This window comes from Canis aureus, chromosome 22 (genome assembly GCF_053574225.1).
Source record: "Canis aureus isolate CA01 chromosome 22, VMU_Caureus_v.1.0, whole genome shotgun sequence".
NCBI lineage: Eukaryota > Metazoa > Chordata > Mammalia > Carnivora > Canidae > Canis > Canis aureus.
This window is the reverse complement of record NC_135632.1, coordinates 44,203,819-44,221,004: the sequence shown is the minus strand read 5'-3', so window position 1 is coordinate 44,221,004 and position 17,186 is coordinate 44,203,819. Positions and strand designations below refer to the sequence as shown.

At 41.7% G+C, this 17,186-nt stretch overlaps 1 protein-coding gene across 3 annotated transcripts in view; it reads right to left on the bottom strand.

The window, feature by feature from the left end:
• The window catches only part of SCN10A (sodium voltage-gated channel alpha subunit 10), a 91,091-nt gene that overhangs the window by 42,404 nt on the left and 31,501 nt on the right, over positions 1 to 17,186 (bottom strand). For 2 of the 3 annotated variants that reach the window (XM_077865743.1, XM_077865745.1), the window contains exons 11-14: positions 15,011 to 15,304; positions 12,550 to 12,661; positions 2,404 to 2,642; positions 36 to 209 (exon numbers count right to left, since the gene is read on the bottom strand). In XM_077865743.1, the coding sequence (XP_077721869.1) occupies positions 36 to 209; positions 2,404 to 2,642; positions 12,550 to 12,661; positions 15,011 to 15,304 (819 nt within the window). The remainder of the gene's footprint in view (positions 1 to 35; positions 210 to 2,403; positions 2,643 to 12,549; positions 12,662 to 15,010; positions 15,305 to 17,186) is intronic. The other variant, XM_077865746.1, reaches the window with a different exon arrangement.

Genomic DNA, 17,186 nt, shown 5'->3' with positions numbered 1-17,186 from the left:
GGGAGTCTCCCCAAGTCGCCAAGAAAGAACATTACCAAGCGGAAGGTCCGCAGCACTGACAGGCTCCCCTTCCTGGCCGCACCCAGCTCTATCAGGCTCACAGTGACAATGATGCAGTCAAAGATGTTCCATCTCTTCTGGAAGTAATAGTAGGGGTCGAAGGCAATGATTTTGAAGACCATTTCAGCAGTAAAAAACACAGTAAAGACCTGTGGTTGGAAACAAGGATCCATCTCAGCAGGGTCTGTGGGGTGAGGGGGTGATGAAAATAGGGCAACAGGGAAATGTCTAGTTTAAAAATAAAATAACAAATCATTTTGCTTTGCTTTTATTCAGTTTCTGTATACTCTGTGGGCTCTTGAAGGACTGGGGATGGGAACACTCAGTGTGGCAGCATAGAGAAACCTGGGGACCAGTGCTCAGGGGATATGCATTAGAACCCATGCTTCAGTGTTTTCATATGAATGGTGGTAGAGATGGATAATCATTAGGATAATAATTATTACATAATTACCTAAATGAGAAGTCAATCTGATATGGTTGTTTAAAACCTTGGATTGTGGGGCAACACAGAATTAAATAAAAATCCAACTCAGCCATATCAGAGCTTGTGAAAGCACACACAAGCCAGTTTCCTCATCTGTATAATGGGCATAAAATGAGATCATGCATACACAGCTCTCAGCAAAGGTCCTGGCCAATAGTAACTCATTAGTAAATAATAGCTGTTAAGCTAGAACAACAGTAATAAATTGTCCCTAAGATTCTTTTAGCTCTGAGTGTCATTAGTTGTCTTAAACAGGATGGGATTCTGTCACCAAGAGAGGTCAAGCCCAGACTCAGGTCACCGGAAAGGTATTAGGGAAAGGAGTCAAGTAAGGAAGAAGGGCTGGGTGCTATTCTCTCATTTGCTCTTAGCAAAGTCTCTCACCAGCCTGGGAAACAGGGATTGCATCCCCTTTACACAGAGGGAAAAGCTGGAAGTTTAAGTGATCTGCCTAATGCCACAGACTGCAACTGTATGATTCAAAGAACATGTACACAGTGCCATTTGTAGACAAGTGCGGTGTGGTGGGGTACGGCTGAGGTCAACTGGGTCTGTTGTCACGGGCTGTGCCATTTTGGGCAGGGTACTTAATATCTCTTAGTCTCAATGCCTGCCCCCTTTGGGGCTGTGAGTTCTCAGTGCCTGTCCCCTTTCATAGCATTGTTGTGTCATAGAGATAACACTCACAGAGCACCAAACTCTGCCTTCCTTGTTTTCTTTTTAAAACATGGCACTATGCTCTCTGTCCCAGTGGTAAAGGTCTTTTTTTCTTTCTTGTCTCAACTTCTCCAGGTGTAAAATGAGAGTATGGGCTCAGATGTGTCTTCCATAAGACCCTCTGTGGTCTATGCTGACTTCTTGGGAATAGGCGCTTCTTTCTCTTTCCACTTCCCTTCTTCATACCAATTTTAAGTAAAATGCGGCCTCTCAGCCCAGGTGCTGCTAAAACATAAGGCACACTGGTTCCACAGTATCCCAGAACCTGCTGGAGTCCTTTTCACATCCCTAGGTTCTGGGGGAAGTGGAGGTTTCTGGGGAAGAGTAGTCACATTTTTCCTGACACCCCTCCTTCTATGTAAATCTGTAGCCTCTGAGGAGTTGGAAGAGCTGGAAGATCCTGGCAGACCAAATAGGCCACCTCTAGTGGGGTGGATACTGCAGTGGACATGAAGGCAGGATCCTGACCTTGCTAGCTTTTGCTTACCATATAGCAAAGTCCAAGTGTGGATTTTTTCTTGTTAGAAGCAAATAATACTAAAAGAAATAATGGAGAACAACTTAAAGTAGCATCCTGTCCAAACCAGATACAAAAGAAAAGTTCTGACTTTCTGGTGCTTTTGTTACAAAGCAACCACATTTCCATGTTCTCTCTCTCCCACTGCCTTCCCTGCTCCTCCCCCCACTCTGTCTGCCATTAAATGACATCATTGAAAAACCACCACCGTTGTGTTTTGCAGTCATAAAAGCAATAAAACTAGGAGGAAATTCTGCAAGTCCAAAGGCCATATTTAGATGGGAAAGTGACATTTATCCTAATTTTAAGGTAGAGGCAGCTGAGATCCAGAAAATTCAAGAGCCTGACCTAAGTTCTGTAAAGAAGAAGCAGTTTTCCCTCCCCTCTCTTCAGTCAGGACTCTCTAGGTCCATTTCCTTGTGTTGGGTTGTCCCAAAGCAATTCCCACCAGCTCAGCCTGGCTCTCTAGACTTGACTTCCTTCCCTCAGTGCCCACACATCTCCAGCATTGCCTTTCTGCTCTCAGCTAGCTGGATCAACACTCCAAAGAATGAGGGAACACTGCCACCCCACCCAAAGCCCCCCACCATGACAGCTGGGTGAAGGCTGCCAGTGCACTCACAATGTTGCCTATCTGGAGCATGGCTTCAAAGGCAGAGCTCATGCCGTGGTGCTCCATGGCCATGAAGACTGTGTTTACCACAATGCACAAGGTGATAGTGAGCTCCGCAAAGGGGTCCGTCACAATGCCAAAGAGAACCGTCTTGAGCTTCACCCATGTGGGGCAGCACTCCCAGATCAGATACTTCTGAGCGAAGCTGGTCAAGCAGGGTGGGCATCTCCGTTCGGACTCCTCGAGTTCTGTATCACAGGTGTGGTTGATGACAGCTGTCAGCCATGCATCCTCTCAGACTCCATCCCCTGGCCATACCCTAGATTCTGTCAGTATTAATACCTCTTGCAGTCTCCACCCCAGCACCCTGCTCTGATGACCCATTTCCTATCTTTTGAGCTCCTTCAGCCCAGCAAGTGCAGTCCAATCTCTGTCCATATTCAGCCCTCCAAAGCATGGACCCTATACTTTTTAATTGCCCATCACCTATGTCATGTCCTTAGTTTTCAATTTACCTGACTTAGATTTCATTACTACCCCTCTATATACCTCCTTGTGGACACCCTTAGTTTCCTTGCCCTTCTTCCCTCCCTCCTTCCCCTGAACATGCAGACTCCTCTGCACCTACATCAGATCAGGTAAACATGGTTAGAAAAACTATAAAACCAGACTGACTAGTCCCACTAGGGATTCATGAGTCCCAGCTTGTCACGATCCAGAAATCCTGCCATGTTTCTCCATTTCAATCCATTCCTTCAGTCTTCCAGACTAGCATTTCTCAACTTCCCCTCTCTCCTCCAACCTCCCCCCATCAATTCACTCTCTGCTGACCAACTCCCTTTGATTTCTCTCAGAATATAGAATCACTCACAAAATAACTTGTTTTCTTCCTTTCAGTGAGTGTCCAAGGAATCTACAAGTTAATCCTCATATTTTGCACCCTGCCCAGCACATGAACTCACTCTACTCCTACCTGTGCACCTTCTCAAAGCCTGTGTTATCCCTTTTCTCTCCCCTCTGGACTATTCCCATCAGCAAGTAAACATACTTTAAGTGTATCTCCACTTTTCAAAAGATCTCCCTGGAATCCAAGTTATCCTTCATCTACTGTCCCCTCAACAGCAAAATTCCTGTAAGAGTTTTCTTCTACACTTCACTTTCTCTACTTTCACAATTCCTGTTCCCTTCCTGACCCCTGGAACCAGGCTTTTACCTCTTCTACATTCAAGTTATCAATTTCTAGTCATCTCCTTACTCTGCCTCTCACAGCATTTGACGGAATTTATAATGTTCTCCTTGAAATCCCTTGTGTAGTTTCCAGGACATCACAATTTCTTGTTTCTTCTCCCATATCAGTGACTGCTTTTTTTTTTCAATTTCAGTTCCTGTTTCTCCTGCTCCTGTCTCTGAATGTTGGAGATCTCAAGCATTCACTCCTTGACATTTCTTTTTTTCTCTCTCTAGGCAATCTTACTGAGCTCCACAGCCTTAGAAAACCATCACTATGCTATCTCCTCCAGATTCCTCCAGATTATATGTCGAGTTTCTGACCTTTTCCTTAAGCACCAGGCTTGTGTTATTCTGTATGTTGGTAAATTGAACACCAATAAAAAATTAATTTATTAAAAAAAAATAAGCACCAGGCTCATCTCTAGTTGCTTCCATTAAATCTCCATGTGGATGTGCAACTGGGGCCATCTCAACAGAAGGCAACTATATAGCTTTAGGTCTATCTATAAATTCCCCTATAAGATATGCACTCTGCAGCTATACCAGCCCATTTGGCAAGGAATGATAATATCCATTGTTAATAATAATAATAATAATAATAATAATAATAATAATAATAGAAACAACTGATAAAGTCCATTATGAAGAAAAGATGAGGCATATTTATATGTGGAGATGTAAAAAAAGCTATATATATATATATATATATATATATATATATATATATATATATAGAAAGAGAGAGAGAGAGAGTGTGTGTGTGTGGGTAAATGCATAGAATATTGCATGCAAGATACAAGAGAAACTGAGAGAGTTCACTGGGATACTGGGGAGTAGCAAGGATCTTTACTGGGAGAGAGACACAATTTTCATTGTACATGCATTCGTAGTATTTGAATTTTTTACTCTCTATATTTTTTCAAAAGAAAGGAATTTATAGAAATAAATATATGCTCCCAAATTTTGCTGTTTTATTTTCCCATAGGTAAATTTAAAAAATTATGTGTAGTCAAATTTAGCTGTGTAAAACAAGTGTTTCTCTTCCATAAATCAGACTGTTTATTTTCACTGTCATGCTGTAGTAATGATTTATCATCGTTGTAAGCTTTTAAAATATTTAAAATATTTTGTCAAATAAAGTTAAAAAAACAAGAAAAATAATTGTAGCTCATGTTATAGATAAAATGTTCATTTCATTAATATGTAAGAACTCTTAAAAACCAATGAGAAAAGACCAAACCAATAGAGAAATGATTAGACAGTTTCTAAAAAGAAAATTCAAATGGTTTATAAATATTTTTTTAATGTCCAATAATACTCAAAATAAGAGAAGTGCAAAATGAAGGTATGTTAATACTAAGATATTATTTCATGGATCAGATTTGGAAAGATAAGACAGTTTGGTATTTGTGTTCAGTAGAGTATGGGTTGAAAGCCAGTATCATCCATTGCTTGGGTGGATGAAAGTTGATACATTTATGCAGAGCGTCCATTATTGTTCAAAACTAAAAATGCCTAAGTGAATTAACAAAACAATTTCACTTTGAGGCATTTAACCTATAGTACATGTAGAAAGTGATGTAGTAACCACAGAATTTACTTCCCATCAAGAAGGGAATGGCTAACTAAATTATGGTACATCTATACAATATAATACTAACAGTTATTGGAAAGTGTAAGGGTACTTATGTGGAATTATTTTCAAAATATATTCATTGAAAAATTATGGCACAGAATAGCATATGTGATATGCTATCATTTGCAAGAGAGAAGAAAGACTATATATTTTTGATTGAACATAATGGAATATGTTTGGGAGGAAACACAAAACAATTAGTTTGGACATTGTTTCTGGAGAGGAGAGTTGGACAGACAGAAAAATATTTCCCTTTTTTATAGGCCCTTTAATATCTTTTAAGTCTCGTATAACATATTTCTTATTCAAACAAAAATATTCTAAATAAAATTTTGGTAAAGAGATTTTATTTAAAATAATGGATGTGCTGCTCTTTCTACTTCCAGTAATCAACAAAAGCATTAAGGAGACTGAGATATAGAAATGCAAATTCTTGGGACGTCTGGGTGGCTCAACAGTTGAGCATCTGCCTTTGGCTGGGGCATGATGGGGGGGGGGGGTCCAGGGACAGAGTCACACATTGGGCTTTCTGCGGGGAGTCTGCTCCTCCCTCTGCCTATGTCTCTGCCTCTCTCATGAATAAATTTTAAAAATCTTAAAAAAAAAGAAGTGCAAATTCTTGGCAAAGATTTTTTGGGTTTGATACCAAAAGCAAAGTCAACTAAAGCAAAAGTAAACACATGGGATGACATCAAACAAAAAAAGCTTCTGTACAGAAAAGGAAACCATCAACACAAAAGAAAAGGCAACTTACTGAATGAGAGAAAATATTTGCAAACCATCTATCTTATAAAGAGTTAGGGGCAGCCCCAGTGGCGCAGCGGTTTAGTGCTGCCTGCGGCCCGGGGCGTGATCCTGGAGACCCGGGATTGGGTCCCACATCGAGCTCCCTGCATGGAGGCCGCTTCTCCCTCTGCCTGTGTCTCTGTCTCTGTCTCTGTCTCTGTCTCTGTCTCTGTCTCTCTCTCTCTCTCTGTGTGTCTCTATGAATAAACAAATTTAAAAAAAGAGTTAGTATCCAAAATATATAAATAACTCCTATAAATCAGTAGCAAAAAACCCCCAAATAATCTGATTTTTAAATGCACAGAGGAATTGAATAGACATTTTTCCAAAGAAAACATACAAATGGCCAACAGGTACCTGAAAAGGTGCTCACATCACAAATCATCAGGGAAATGCAATTGAAAAGACAATGAGGGGATCCCTGGGTGGCTCAGCGGTTTAGCGCCTGCCTTTGGCCCAGGGCCTGGTCCTAGAGACCTGGGATCGAGTCCCACATCGGGCTCCCTGCATGGAGCCTGCTTCTCCCTCTGCCTGTGTCTCTGCCTCTCTCTCTCTCATAAATAAATTTTTAAAAATCTTTAAAAAAGACAATGAAATATCACCTCACACCTGTTAGAATGGCTATCATAAAAAAGACAAGAGATAATGTGTTGGCAAGGATGTGGAGAAAAGGGAATCCCGCACACTGCTAGTGGGGATTCAAATTGATGCAGCCACTGTGGAAAGCAGTAGGAGATTCCTCAGAACATTAAAAATAGAACTATCATGTGATCTAGCAATTCTACATCTGGGTATATATCCAAAGGAAATGAAATCACTACCTCAAAGAGACATCTGCACTCTTCATGTTTATTGCAGCTCTTTTCATAATAGCCAAGATATGGAAATAATGTAAGAGTCCATCAATAGATGAATGGATAAAGGAGATGTGAGACATACTCACCCACCCATACCCACACCACCCATACCCACACCACCCATACCCACACCCTCCCCACCACACAGGAATATTATTCAGCCATGTAAAAGAAGGAAATCTTGGTGTTTGCCCTCAAACTTTAGAGCATTATGCCAAATGAAATAAATCATATGGTGCAAGATAAAAACTGATCCTATATGGTATCACTTCTTTGTGGAATCTTAAAAAAGAAAAAATAATGAACATGTGAGGTGTGACAGATGTGTTCATTACCTAAATAGGCAAATCCTTTCACAGTGTACACATGTATCAAATCATCACAACGTATACTTTAAATATCTTAAGGTTTTGTCAATTATATCTTGAAAACTGAAAAAAAGTCTTTCCAAATAATAAAAAAAGAATGTGCTGCCCCTCTACTTCCAGAAACCACTAAAGGCATCAAAACTGAGAAATAGAAATGCAAACCCTATTTTTGATGAAACATTGTAAAACTCACAACTTATGTGCCAAGGCTATCAAATACAACATGGGTCAGTCAAGGTGCAGGAGAATTCTCTGAAAGGACACTTGAAATGACAGATATGTAGATTGGCAAAGCATAGTTTTCTAAAGCAGTTGGCACACCTTGGGGGCAAAATCAATGATCTCTAGTTGAAACAAAAACAGGCGCTTCCATAGACCTATTTTGGCACTAAAAGGCACCGGTAGCAGTGTTGCATAAGAAATTTTGTAGATGCCCCATTATGACAGGAAGCGCCTGTCTGTGAGGTAGGGCAGGGCAAGACTCAACCTTATAAACAGCCTTATCATTGCTGATCTTGATTGTCTGGGGGGATACAGAGTTTAAGAGAATTGGGTGCAGAAAACTAATCCAGAAAGAACTTTCTTCCTTTTCTTCTCCTAAATTAAAGAGATGTCCTTCTTCCTATTGACAGTCTCCACTTGTGCATCCTCTCCTGCCACTTCAGGAATCTATCGAATGTTTTCTCTCTTACTTTATCTTCAGTCCTTCCCATTCTCACAGATCCTTCCCATTAGCATGTAAATATGCTTTTTAAAAACTCCATACAAGAAAATAAATAAGCAATGCTACTTACACCCTGGTGACATTTGCCATCTCCTTCCCTTCACAGGCAAACTTCTGAAAAAGTGGTCTATATACAGTATCTCCTCCTCCCACTGCAACTCCCATTCTTCAACCTCCTCTCCTACTCCACCAATCCTCTCTTCTTGGATCACCAAAGATATCCGTGTGACTAAAGCCCCTGGTCTCTTTTCGGACTTGATCTTATTTGATTTTTCTACAGCATAGCCTCGTTTGACTTTATTCTTCCTGAAGGAATTCAGACTCCTGGGTCTGTGTTGTATTCTTCTGGGTCTTCTTCTATTTCTGGGCATTCCTTCTCAGCTTCCTCTGTGGGCTCTATCTCTTCTGCTCAATCACTAAACATAGTTTCTTTAGAACTCTGTCCCAGGTCTTCTCTTCTTATTCTTCCCCTCTATGTCATCTTATCCACTTGTACATTCCCAAAATTATCATCTGCATTCAAACAACTTTCAGATATGTATTTCTAGGTTACCCTCATCTTCTAAGTTCTAGACTCATTTATTCCAAATCTGATGTCCTACTGGAAATCCTTACCTGGATGTCCCAAAGGCACCTGAAATCCACTATGTCCCAGACTTAACTCATGATCTTTCCTCTCATCTTTCCCCAGTAAACCCCCATAAAATATTCTTTTTATGAATTTTTGCACGGATCCCTTCAGTTGCTTATGCCAGAACCATGTGAATCACCAAGTCCTGAATCTTAGCTCTTAATCCTCCCATTTCCCATCACTACCACTGCCACCACCCAGAGTCCAGGTACAGCTATCTCTCAGCTGGTTTCCTCCCAACCGGTTTCCTTGCCAACACTCTTCCCCTCTTAATTCCATTCTCTACACGTATTCAGAGTAACCTTTACAAAATGCAAATGTAGCTCCCCTGCCTCCAATCCTTTAATGACACATCATTGCTTTTAGGATGAAGTCCAAAATCCTTAATTTGGTATAGGAAATTCTGTAGGTTTGGCCCTAGTCCATCTCCCCAGCCTTATTATGAGCCCCTGTCTTCCTTGCTATGTTCCCGCCACATCAGGCTTTTTAATTTCTTCAAGTATAATGCTCTACTCTGCTTCAGAGATTTTGTTGTCCTTTCTGCTTGGAATACTTCCCCAACTCCAGACTAAACTTACCATATTTCCTTTAGCATCCTGAACTTCTCCTTCAAGACACCCAGCACCCTGGTAATAACTTGTTCCACGTCCCTGTCTCCCACTCAGCATGAGGGCAGAGACTGGGTTATGCTCACTGCTGTGCTCTGCTTCTGGTCTTCTGGTCTGGACAACTGTCAAGTCTTGTGTGCCAAGCGTAGTGAATTACTGTGAGCTTAGTGAATTGCCAAGTTCTTATTGGCTGGGGCCAAACTTTCTCAGGCACAATCACTCCCAAAGAGGTGGCCTCTGTAAATCTCATCACAACTCTGATGGTGCCAATCATTCTTAATGTATTCTGTGAGTGTTGTAGGTATTACTGTCTGACCAGAGAAGATCACAGGTCATCTGTCCTATGTTCAAACAATTTTGACCTCTTTGCCTTAATTTAAAGTTGTCTTTACCCAGGTTCTCTTAAAAATGTCAGTGTGTGTCCTGGTTTTCCTACTCTATCCTCACAGCATGTTCCTTAAGAGGAAGTCTGTCTTACTTCAGGATATCTGATCATTCTTTATTTTCTTCTTGTTTATCAGTTCAGGTCATTGTAATTAGCATCATCCCCAAAGGTCACCTTTGTGTATTATTTTCATTCACCATTTATTCAACAATTGTTTGTTGAATCCTTACCGTATGCCAAGTACTGCACTTCTAGGTACTGGAAATCTAACTGTGAGCAAAACAGACATATATCTGCCCTCATTTACAACTGAATAAATAAGAATAGCCAACATCTGATGAATATTTACTAAGTGCTAGTGGTGGATCTAAGCACTTTACTTATGCTAACTCAATCCTCAAAAAACATTACAAGATAAGTACATTTTCACTATTTTACAGGTGAGACAATTGAAGCACAGAACAGTTAATGGAGCTCCAAAGTTGCACAGCTTATCCTAAGTGGCAAAGTCAGGATACAAACCCAGGCAGTCTTAGCTCCAGGGTCTGTATTTTTTTAAAGATTTATTTATTTACTCATGAGAGGCACAGACTAAGAGAGAGAGGCAGAGACATAGGCAGAGAGAGAAGCAGGCTCCTCGCAGGGAGCTCAATGTGGGACTCGATCCCGGATCCCAGGATCACGACCTGAGCCGAAGGCAGGCGCCCAACTGCTAAGCCACCCGGGCATCCCAGGGTCTGTATTCTTAACTATTATCCTCTGTTGCTTCTCATCAATTCTGAGACCTCTTCTGTTCTTACCTTAGTTGGGATGTGTTTAGAACACTCATTTTGTTAATTCTTGTCTTATTCCTGCAAAATTCATTGCATTTGCCATTCATCTGTCTGGAACTCTCCCCTCGGTTCTGAATCCCTAATTTCATTCAGATTCCTGGTATCTTTAGGGAGAATGGCCTTCTGCATCCACCTTATCTGAAATAGCCCCTCTGTAGTCCTCTACCCTCCTTCCCTACTTTATTTTTTCTCCTACTTTTTATCACTACATGAATATCTATTTGTGTTTATTAACTGTATACCCTGGCCCCTAGAATGTAGATTTCAAGTGTGCAGGCTTCTCTCTTGTTCACCACTGAATTTCCTGTACCAGAATAAAGCCAGGCATATAGCAGGTGCTCAACAAATGCCTGTAGAAGAGTTAATAAATTAAGAAAAAAAAGAGGAGGAGGAAGCTTGATAGTTCTGGGGAATAAATGAAAAAGCAAGCTGTTTGTATTTAACATTAACTGTTTGATGGCTAAGAGCAAAAAGATAAAAGAATCCAAGCAACCCACCTGGTCAAGAGAAAAATCACAGGCACAATAGCATGGTTATGTTCTACACAGCCATGAAAAATGTTAGACATACAGACACTACTACAATGAAAAGCTATTTTTAAATAATTATCAATGAGGAAAAATAATGAGAGAATGTGTGCACACTGTTGTTACTGAAATGTGCACACATTTTACAAAATGCAAAATCACATATGCAACAAATATAACTTAATGGTCCCCCGCCCCCATAATTGAGTTCAATATATACTGCAGGTCCCCAACTTGAGGATCTTGTTTTAGTTAATTCAATGTCTGTTACTACTTCACCATCTGAAGTTGTGTCTGAGTTTTGGAGGGCTCAGGGTTCACCAACAGTGGAGTGTTGAGCTTGTCCTTGGTCATTGCCAAGTGTATTTTACTCAAATCATCGTAGTTCCCATGTGGTCTCTGGTGGGAGAGCCACAGAGATGGCTAGTCCCTCTTTGCCTCTCACTTTCCTCCTTCTCCAGCCCTCAATGGGGGCAAGGTCATTATCCAGCTACTCTCCTGCCATGCGGGCCACAGGGCACTCTGTGGGTCTGCTCCAGGCCTTCTCTACCCAGGTAGGCTATCTGCTTGCTTTACTGTACAATTTCTGTGCTATACTGGGTATGTGGGTCTTTTCCTAAGACTTGCCAACTCTCATTTCACCTAGAAAGTAAGGCATGGATTGGTTCTACTTTCAAATCCCTCCAACATCTTTTTGTTATTGTTTCTTTCTTTGTCTCATCATGCCCTCCCCCACAGTTAAGATTCAGCCCAAGACTGGGAGGGGAGCACACAGAGCTCTTTCTCAGAAACACACCAGCATCCAAGCTCCCTCTCCTTCTTTCACCCCAGTATGTGTTAAATTTGTCTAGGGGAGGCAAGTAACTGGAGATGATAAAGGCCATATTTTCCATACCCTGAGGTAAAAATAAAGCCTGGATAGGAAGACAGGTCTTACACTCAGGGTAAGGAGGATGCAGTCGTGTTCTTTGGGAACTTGAGTGTCAGGTGGCCATGAACCAGTGCCATTCCTCCAGCTCCTGGTTTGGTGTAAGCAATTGGAACACATCCCTGAGGAGGCTAAGTGGATTCCCATCTGATTGATGGAATCCTGAGTTAACAAGAATTTAGTTAAATTGACTGATTAATTTACTTAAATTATCTTCCAATGCTCAGCATAAAGGGAGCTTGAGACAAAAACTAAGTTAAACCATAAAAGTTACAACCATGAAAAATGACAGGATAATTTTGCTGTATTTGAAAATTAAGGACTGTAAAATTTCTTGCATACCTGAGGTAGCTTGAAATTTTCTGGTGCCTGCCAGATCTCTTTCTCAAATTTAGTTTTGTGAATACATATGAAACGAGGGCATTATAAACCTATGGGATTCTATTGTTTTTGAAAAAATTATCCATTTTCAAAAAAACACAGTGATAAAGGTAACTGGAACCAGGGGCATAAAAAGGAGCAATATTTAGGATCCCAGGACACAGATGTGTGGCATCTTTGACTCAGATTTGGGGCATCTCCTCTGCTGCTCAAATGCAGACTCATTGTAGCACAGTGGATGTTCCAATGAGTGGTACTTACCTTCAAGGACAGAGGTCATGATGCTGACCACACTCATTGCCCTTTGGGCTCGGAAAGGTTCATTCAAGTATTCTGCTGATAAGAAAGTCTTCTTCTGTCCTGCATCAAATGCCTGCTGGGACACAAACAGTCAGGATACTCCCCCAACCTAAAGTCATCATGGCAAAGACAGGTCACTCAGCCTCTTATTGGCCAGTCTTGTGTGGTCTCAAGTTGCCTGGTGAAGCTATGATCCTCTGCAGTTTTGCTTTGGGAAACGGGGCTGCTTCTTGAGCTTGATGGAAAAGCTTAGGCATGAGGACCAGGACACAGAGTTAGAGGTGCAAGCACAGCCTAGGTTTGTAGCTAACACTATAACCTGGGCTCATCTGAGGTTTTGCAAACTCCTACCTAAGGACAGGTCCCTGGGTACCAGCGTGGGGATGAGGCTGTCTCAAGGGTCTCTGAGGTTTCTACCCAAGGTAATTGAGAGCTGCGGGAGCAGTTGGCTAGGCAGTCATTTCAAGACTTTGTCTGCTCTGTGCATACGGGGTTCACTAAACTAAACTCTCCAGAACAGGATTTCTTGACCTCCTTTCTAACAATACTATTTCCCTCCCCAGCATACAACCCAGTTCTAAACTCCATAAGGTCCTTTTCTTTCTGAGGGAATATTTGAGTGTCTTGATTCTCCAGTGTTAGTTGTCTGACACTATCCTTTGAGCCTTCCTTCTTTGGGCCTTCACTGGAAGCTCCATCTGGGTTCTGTGCCACTAACTTTTGTCACACACTACCCTAGATGTGGGGAGTGTGTGGGGCCCAAAGCAGCTGATTCAGCGCTGCACAACCATTCAGAATTCAAATCCAACAAGCATTTATTAAGCACCTGCCATAGGCGAAGCTTATAGGTATATAGTAAGTGCCTTTAATACATATAAAGAACATTCAGAAAGTTTTCAATCACGAGGACTCAACAAGAGATGCTAGCAGCTATTGTTATTTGTCAGACGCATGTGTATCAATGCAGGTCATTTATGATTCCATTTAACCCTTCAGCTATTTAGAAACCTTTTTAATGGGAGACTTGGGGGGGGCTTGAAGAATTTAAGGGACTTGTTACAGGTAACTTGGTTGGTAGATGGCACACCTATGATTGAAACCTACATCCATGCAACACAGAAGGGCTTACAGAGTTAAGTAATTTAACTAAAATGAATCAAAGTCAGAATATCTAGGAAAGTAGTAATCTAAGAATAAATTCTTGAATGAGTGTTTTCTAGAGTGTTAAAGCACCTCTCTGTGTTGGTGAATTCTCCTTTGGCTCCTGGAGACCCACTCTCCACCTTCTCTACCCTGCTTTGTGCCCAGGGAGGGTGGTCTGTACAAGCAGCATCACCCTTATCCTCTCATTATGGTCAGGCTTGGCCAATGGGAGGCACAGACAGAAGATCTGAGTCTGGAAGGAAAGAGAAGGCTGTCACCTGGGTTCTTCCCTGCTGGGCTGTGGCTGGGTAGTGGTTGTGATCTTCCACATGGTTCATAAGTTCTGTTGGGCCACCCAGCTCTTGCTGGGTTCTGGTTCTGGTCCTTTCTCTCACCTCTTCAGCCTAAGCATGTAACAGCTCCCCACTGTTGCCCATCTTTCTGTGCTTCACTGTCCCTTCTTAGTTCAGAGCCTAGTATACACTTCTGTAAATACTTCAATAAACTGTCCCCACTTTAATAAACTGCTGGGATCACATGGCATCCAGTCAGAGATGGAGCTATGGTAATCCTGTAGAACTTAGCCAAGTCAGTAGAGCAATATCATGGTCAGTTTACAAGTCTGTTTGCAAACTGCTCTGTGTCCCTGACTAGCCAGAGAGGGCAAATGAAAAACACTAGAAACATCATTACTGAAACTAAAGGGAGAGCTCAAATTAAATCACAGCTCTAAATGCAATAAGGAGTCCCTGGTTTGCCATTGTACTCTGCCATTATTCTATTAAGAGTGCTTGCCAGTTAGTTGCTCTTGCTTAATTTGTACATTTTGGCAAGTTATTGCTTCTCTGAGTAAAGCAAGGAATACTTTGCTTCTGCTAATATCTGTTTGGGGCACCAACCAGGATTTCTCTGGATCCTGTGAGCTAAGCCCGGTATAGTTTACACAGAGCTACAGGCAGAAAGAGCAGAACCCTCTATTTTTCTCATATTCATCCAGGAAATAAGCAGGCCTGTCTCTAAAGCAGTGATAGTGAGTGGGGACAGAGGAACACTGAAAAAAAAAAAAATGGGATCAACTGGAAAACAATTTGTATTTATGTACTACAGATTAAACCAGAAAACCTCTTTGAGATCAGGTTTAACCTGTCTGTAAAATGGGGGTAGTTGGGAAATGTTAGACAGAGTGTTGCCTAAAGGACCCTTCCATGAGTGACACTCAGGTTTTCTTGGCCTCTTCCTAAGGGCAGCCCAGAAAAGTCTGGAGCACTGACAAACTTACCGAGACTTCGATGCCTCCAGGGGCAAGCTCACCAGTGGGCAATGTGGAGTGTCCGTCTTCTCCATGTCCTGAGCCAGGGTTAGAGGGTTGAGGCAGTGGACTCCTTAGGAGGGGGCCTTGCTGGCTGGTACCTCCACCCAGCAGCAGGGAGCCCCGATGGCTCTCACGGTCTCCAGGAAAGACTCCATCATCTGTGACCCCGTCAGGGAATGAGGTATCCAGGCAAGGGGTACGGAAATGGAACACACTGCCATGACTAGCCCTGCGTCTTCCAGAAGTGAGGCCTAGGAAAGACTGGGCATTGTCCCAAAGGAGTAAGAGATAAAGCTCATCCTGCAGGCAAATTTGGAGTTCAATACTTCCTCCACTCATTCTCATCTCCCAGCCCTTATTCTTATGAACTTCCAAAAGAAAATTAAAGACACAGACCTAAGAGGTATTCTAGATAAATATGGGAAAAGAACCAGGGAGATGCATATTTTTGACATATCCTGGGAGAAGTCCAGGAGAGATGAGAGATCACAGGGTGCTTCATATCAGCAAACAGGTCATGATGGCCAAGGATGTCAGAAGTCAACCTTGTCACCTAGAGAGATAGTCTCTTTACAGCCTTTGCCCATAGGGTTGGACAAACTTGTCTTAAATTCCCAGCTATACATGAAAGGCTGAGACCTAAGGAGACTATTAAGCACACCAATACTGAAACAAGCCTGGTAAATGGTTGTTGAATGAACAAGTGCACTTTATTGTCTGAAAATTAGGTTCTGCAATTCATTAGATACAGCCTATATAAATGTGAGAGTTTGTGTTGCAAAGGAGGAGACAAGAGCTTTGTAATGTAATGAGCTTCCAGGATCCCTTGAGGGAAACTTTGAATAGTCAACAATGAGGAGATTGAAGGGAGAGTTACAGCTTAATTTCCTGGAAGAATAATGCCATTCCTCCAAATCAATAAACATTTCCCATCAAAATCTCCCGCTGAGAGAAATGTGAGGCTTACAGTTGCCAGAGGAAAGGAGCTAATTCACACACCCAGAGTCCCTGGAGCCTGGGTTGGCTAGTACCCATGACCATGGTAGGAGCTTGACCATAACAAGTTATCAGTTCTGTCCTAGGTCATGTGAAGTATTTCTGAAGATCTACACTCTTTCCAGCAAACTCTGATCATACTGCTGAATATTTCCCCCTTCCTTAATTTCTTTTATTTACTAACCTACTGGATTAGGGATGTCTTGTACATTACAAGACACTTACTTATCCCCCTGTCCACAGAACTGAAGTGTTTTTTTCTGGTTTATTTGGGACCCAATCCTGTTTAGCAACTATTGTTGCAATCTCAGTATTATAAACAGAGCACTCTTTACCTAGAATATATGTCCAAGGGTTATGGAACTCATAAAAAATCCACAAATCCATCCCACATTTGAAGAAGCAGATCTCGCAAATCTTTATTAAAAATGATATGTCTGAGTTATTTGCAGCTGGACACTAAGCAAACCAATGAAAAAACTGGAAGATTTTGGTCCCATATTTGACAGGTAGTGTTTCCCTGGCCATCAGTTAATATTTCAGAATTAACCTACTTGACAAATGGTGGGCAATGACCTCTGAATATAAGCATTAGACTTGCCTTAAAATTCCTCATCCAAGCAGAACAACTGGTGACCTGTGGTTTCCCTGAAACCCTTGCTGTGTCTCTCCTAGGTGCTACCGCCAACCTCTCTCTCACTTATTGCTGTTGGTTGGAAAATGGCTTTATATAAAAACTGCTTATGGTCTATTTACTACATGAGCTCACCTAGGAAAAGAGGAAGGGGAAACATCCTTGAATGAATTCCAGTCCATTAGTGAGCATTAAAGAAGTATCCAAATGGTGCTTCCCTTCCTTTGCACATATTCTCTTTTAGGCCTGAAAAATACTCCTCCACCCCTCCCCTGCAGTCCTCAATTACTGGAGGAACCCCTTCTCACTATTTGCTACTCATTTCAATTATTTCCTTCTCCATGAAGCCTTTCCTAATACACTTCCACCCCCGTAAGAGAGGATATTGCCCCTTCTGTCCCCCAAACACCATGTATATTCCTCTAATATAATACATAATACGTAGCTGTTTTTATATCTGCCTTCTCCACTAAAGGAAGTCCTTGGGAAATGGCCTGTGTTTTAGTTGTATCT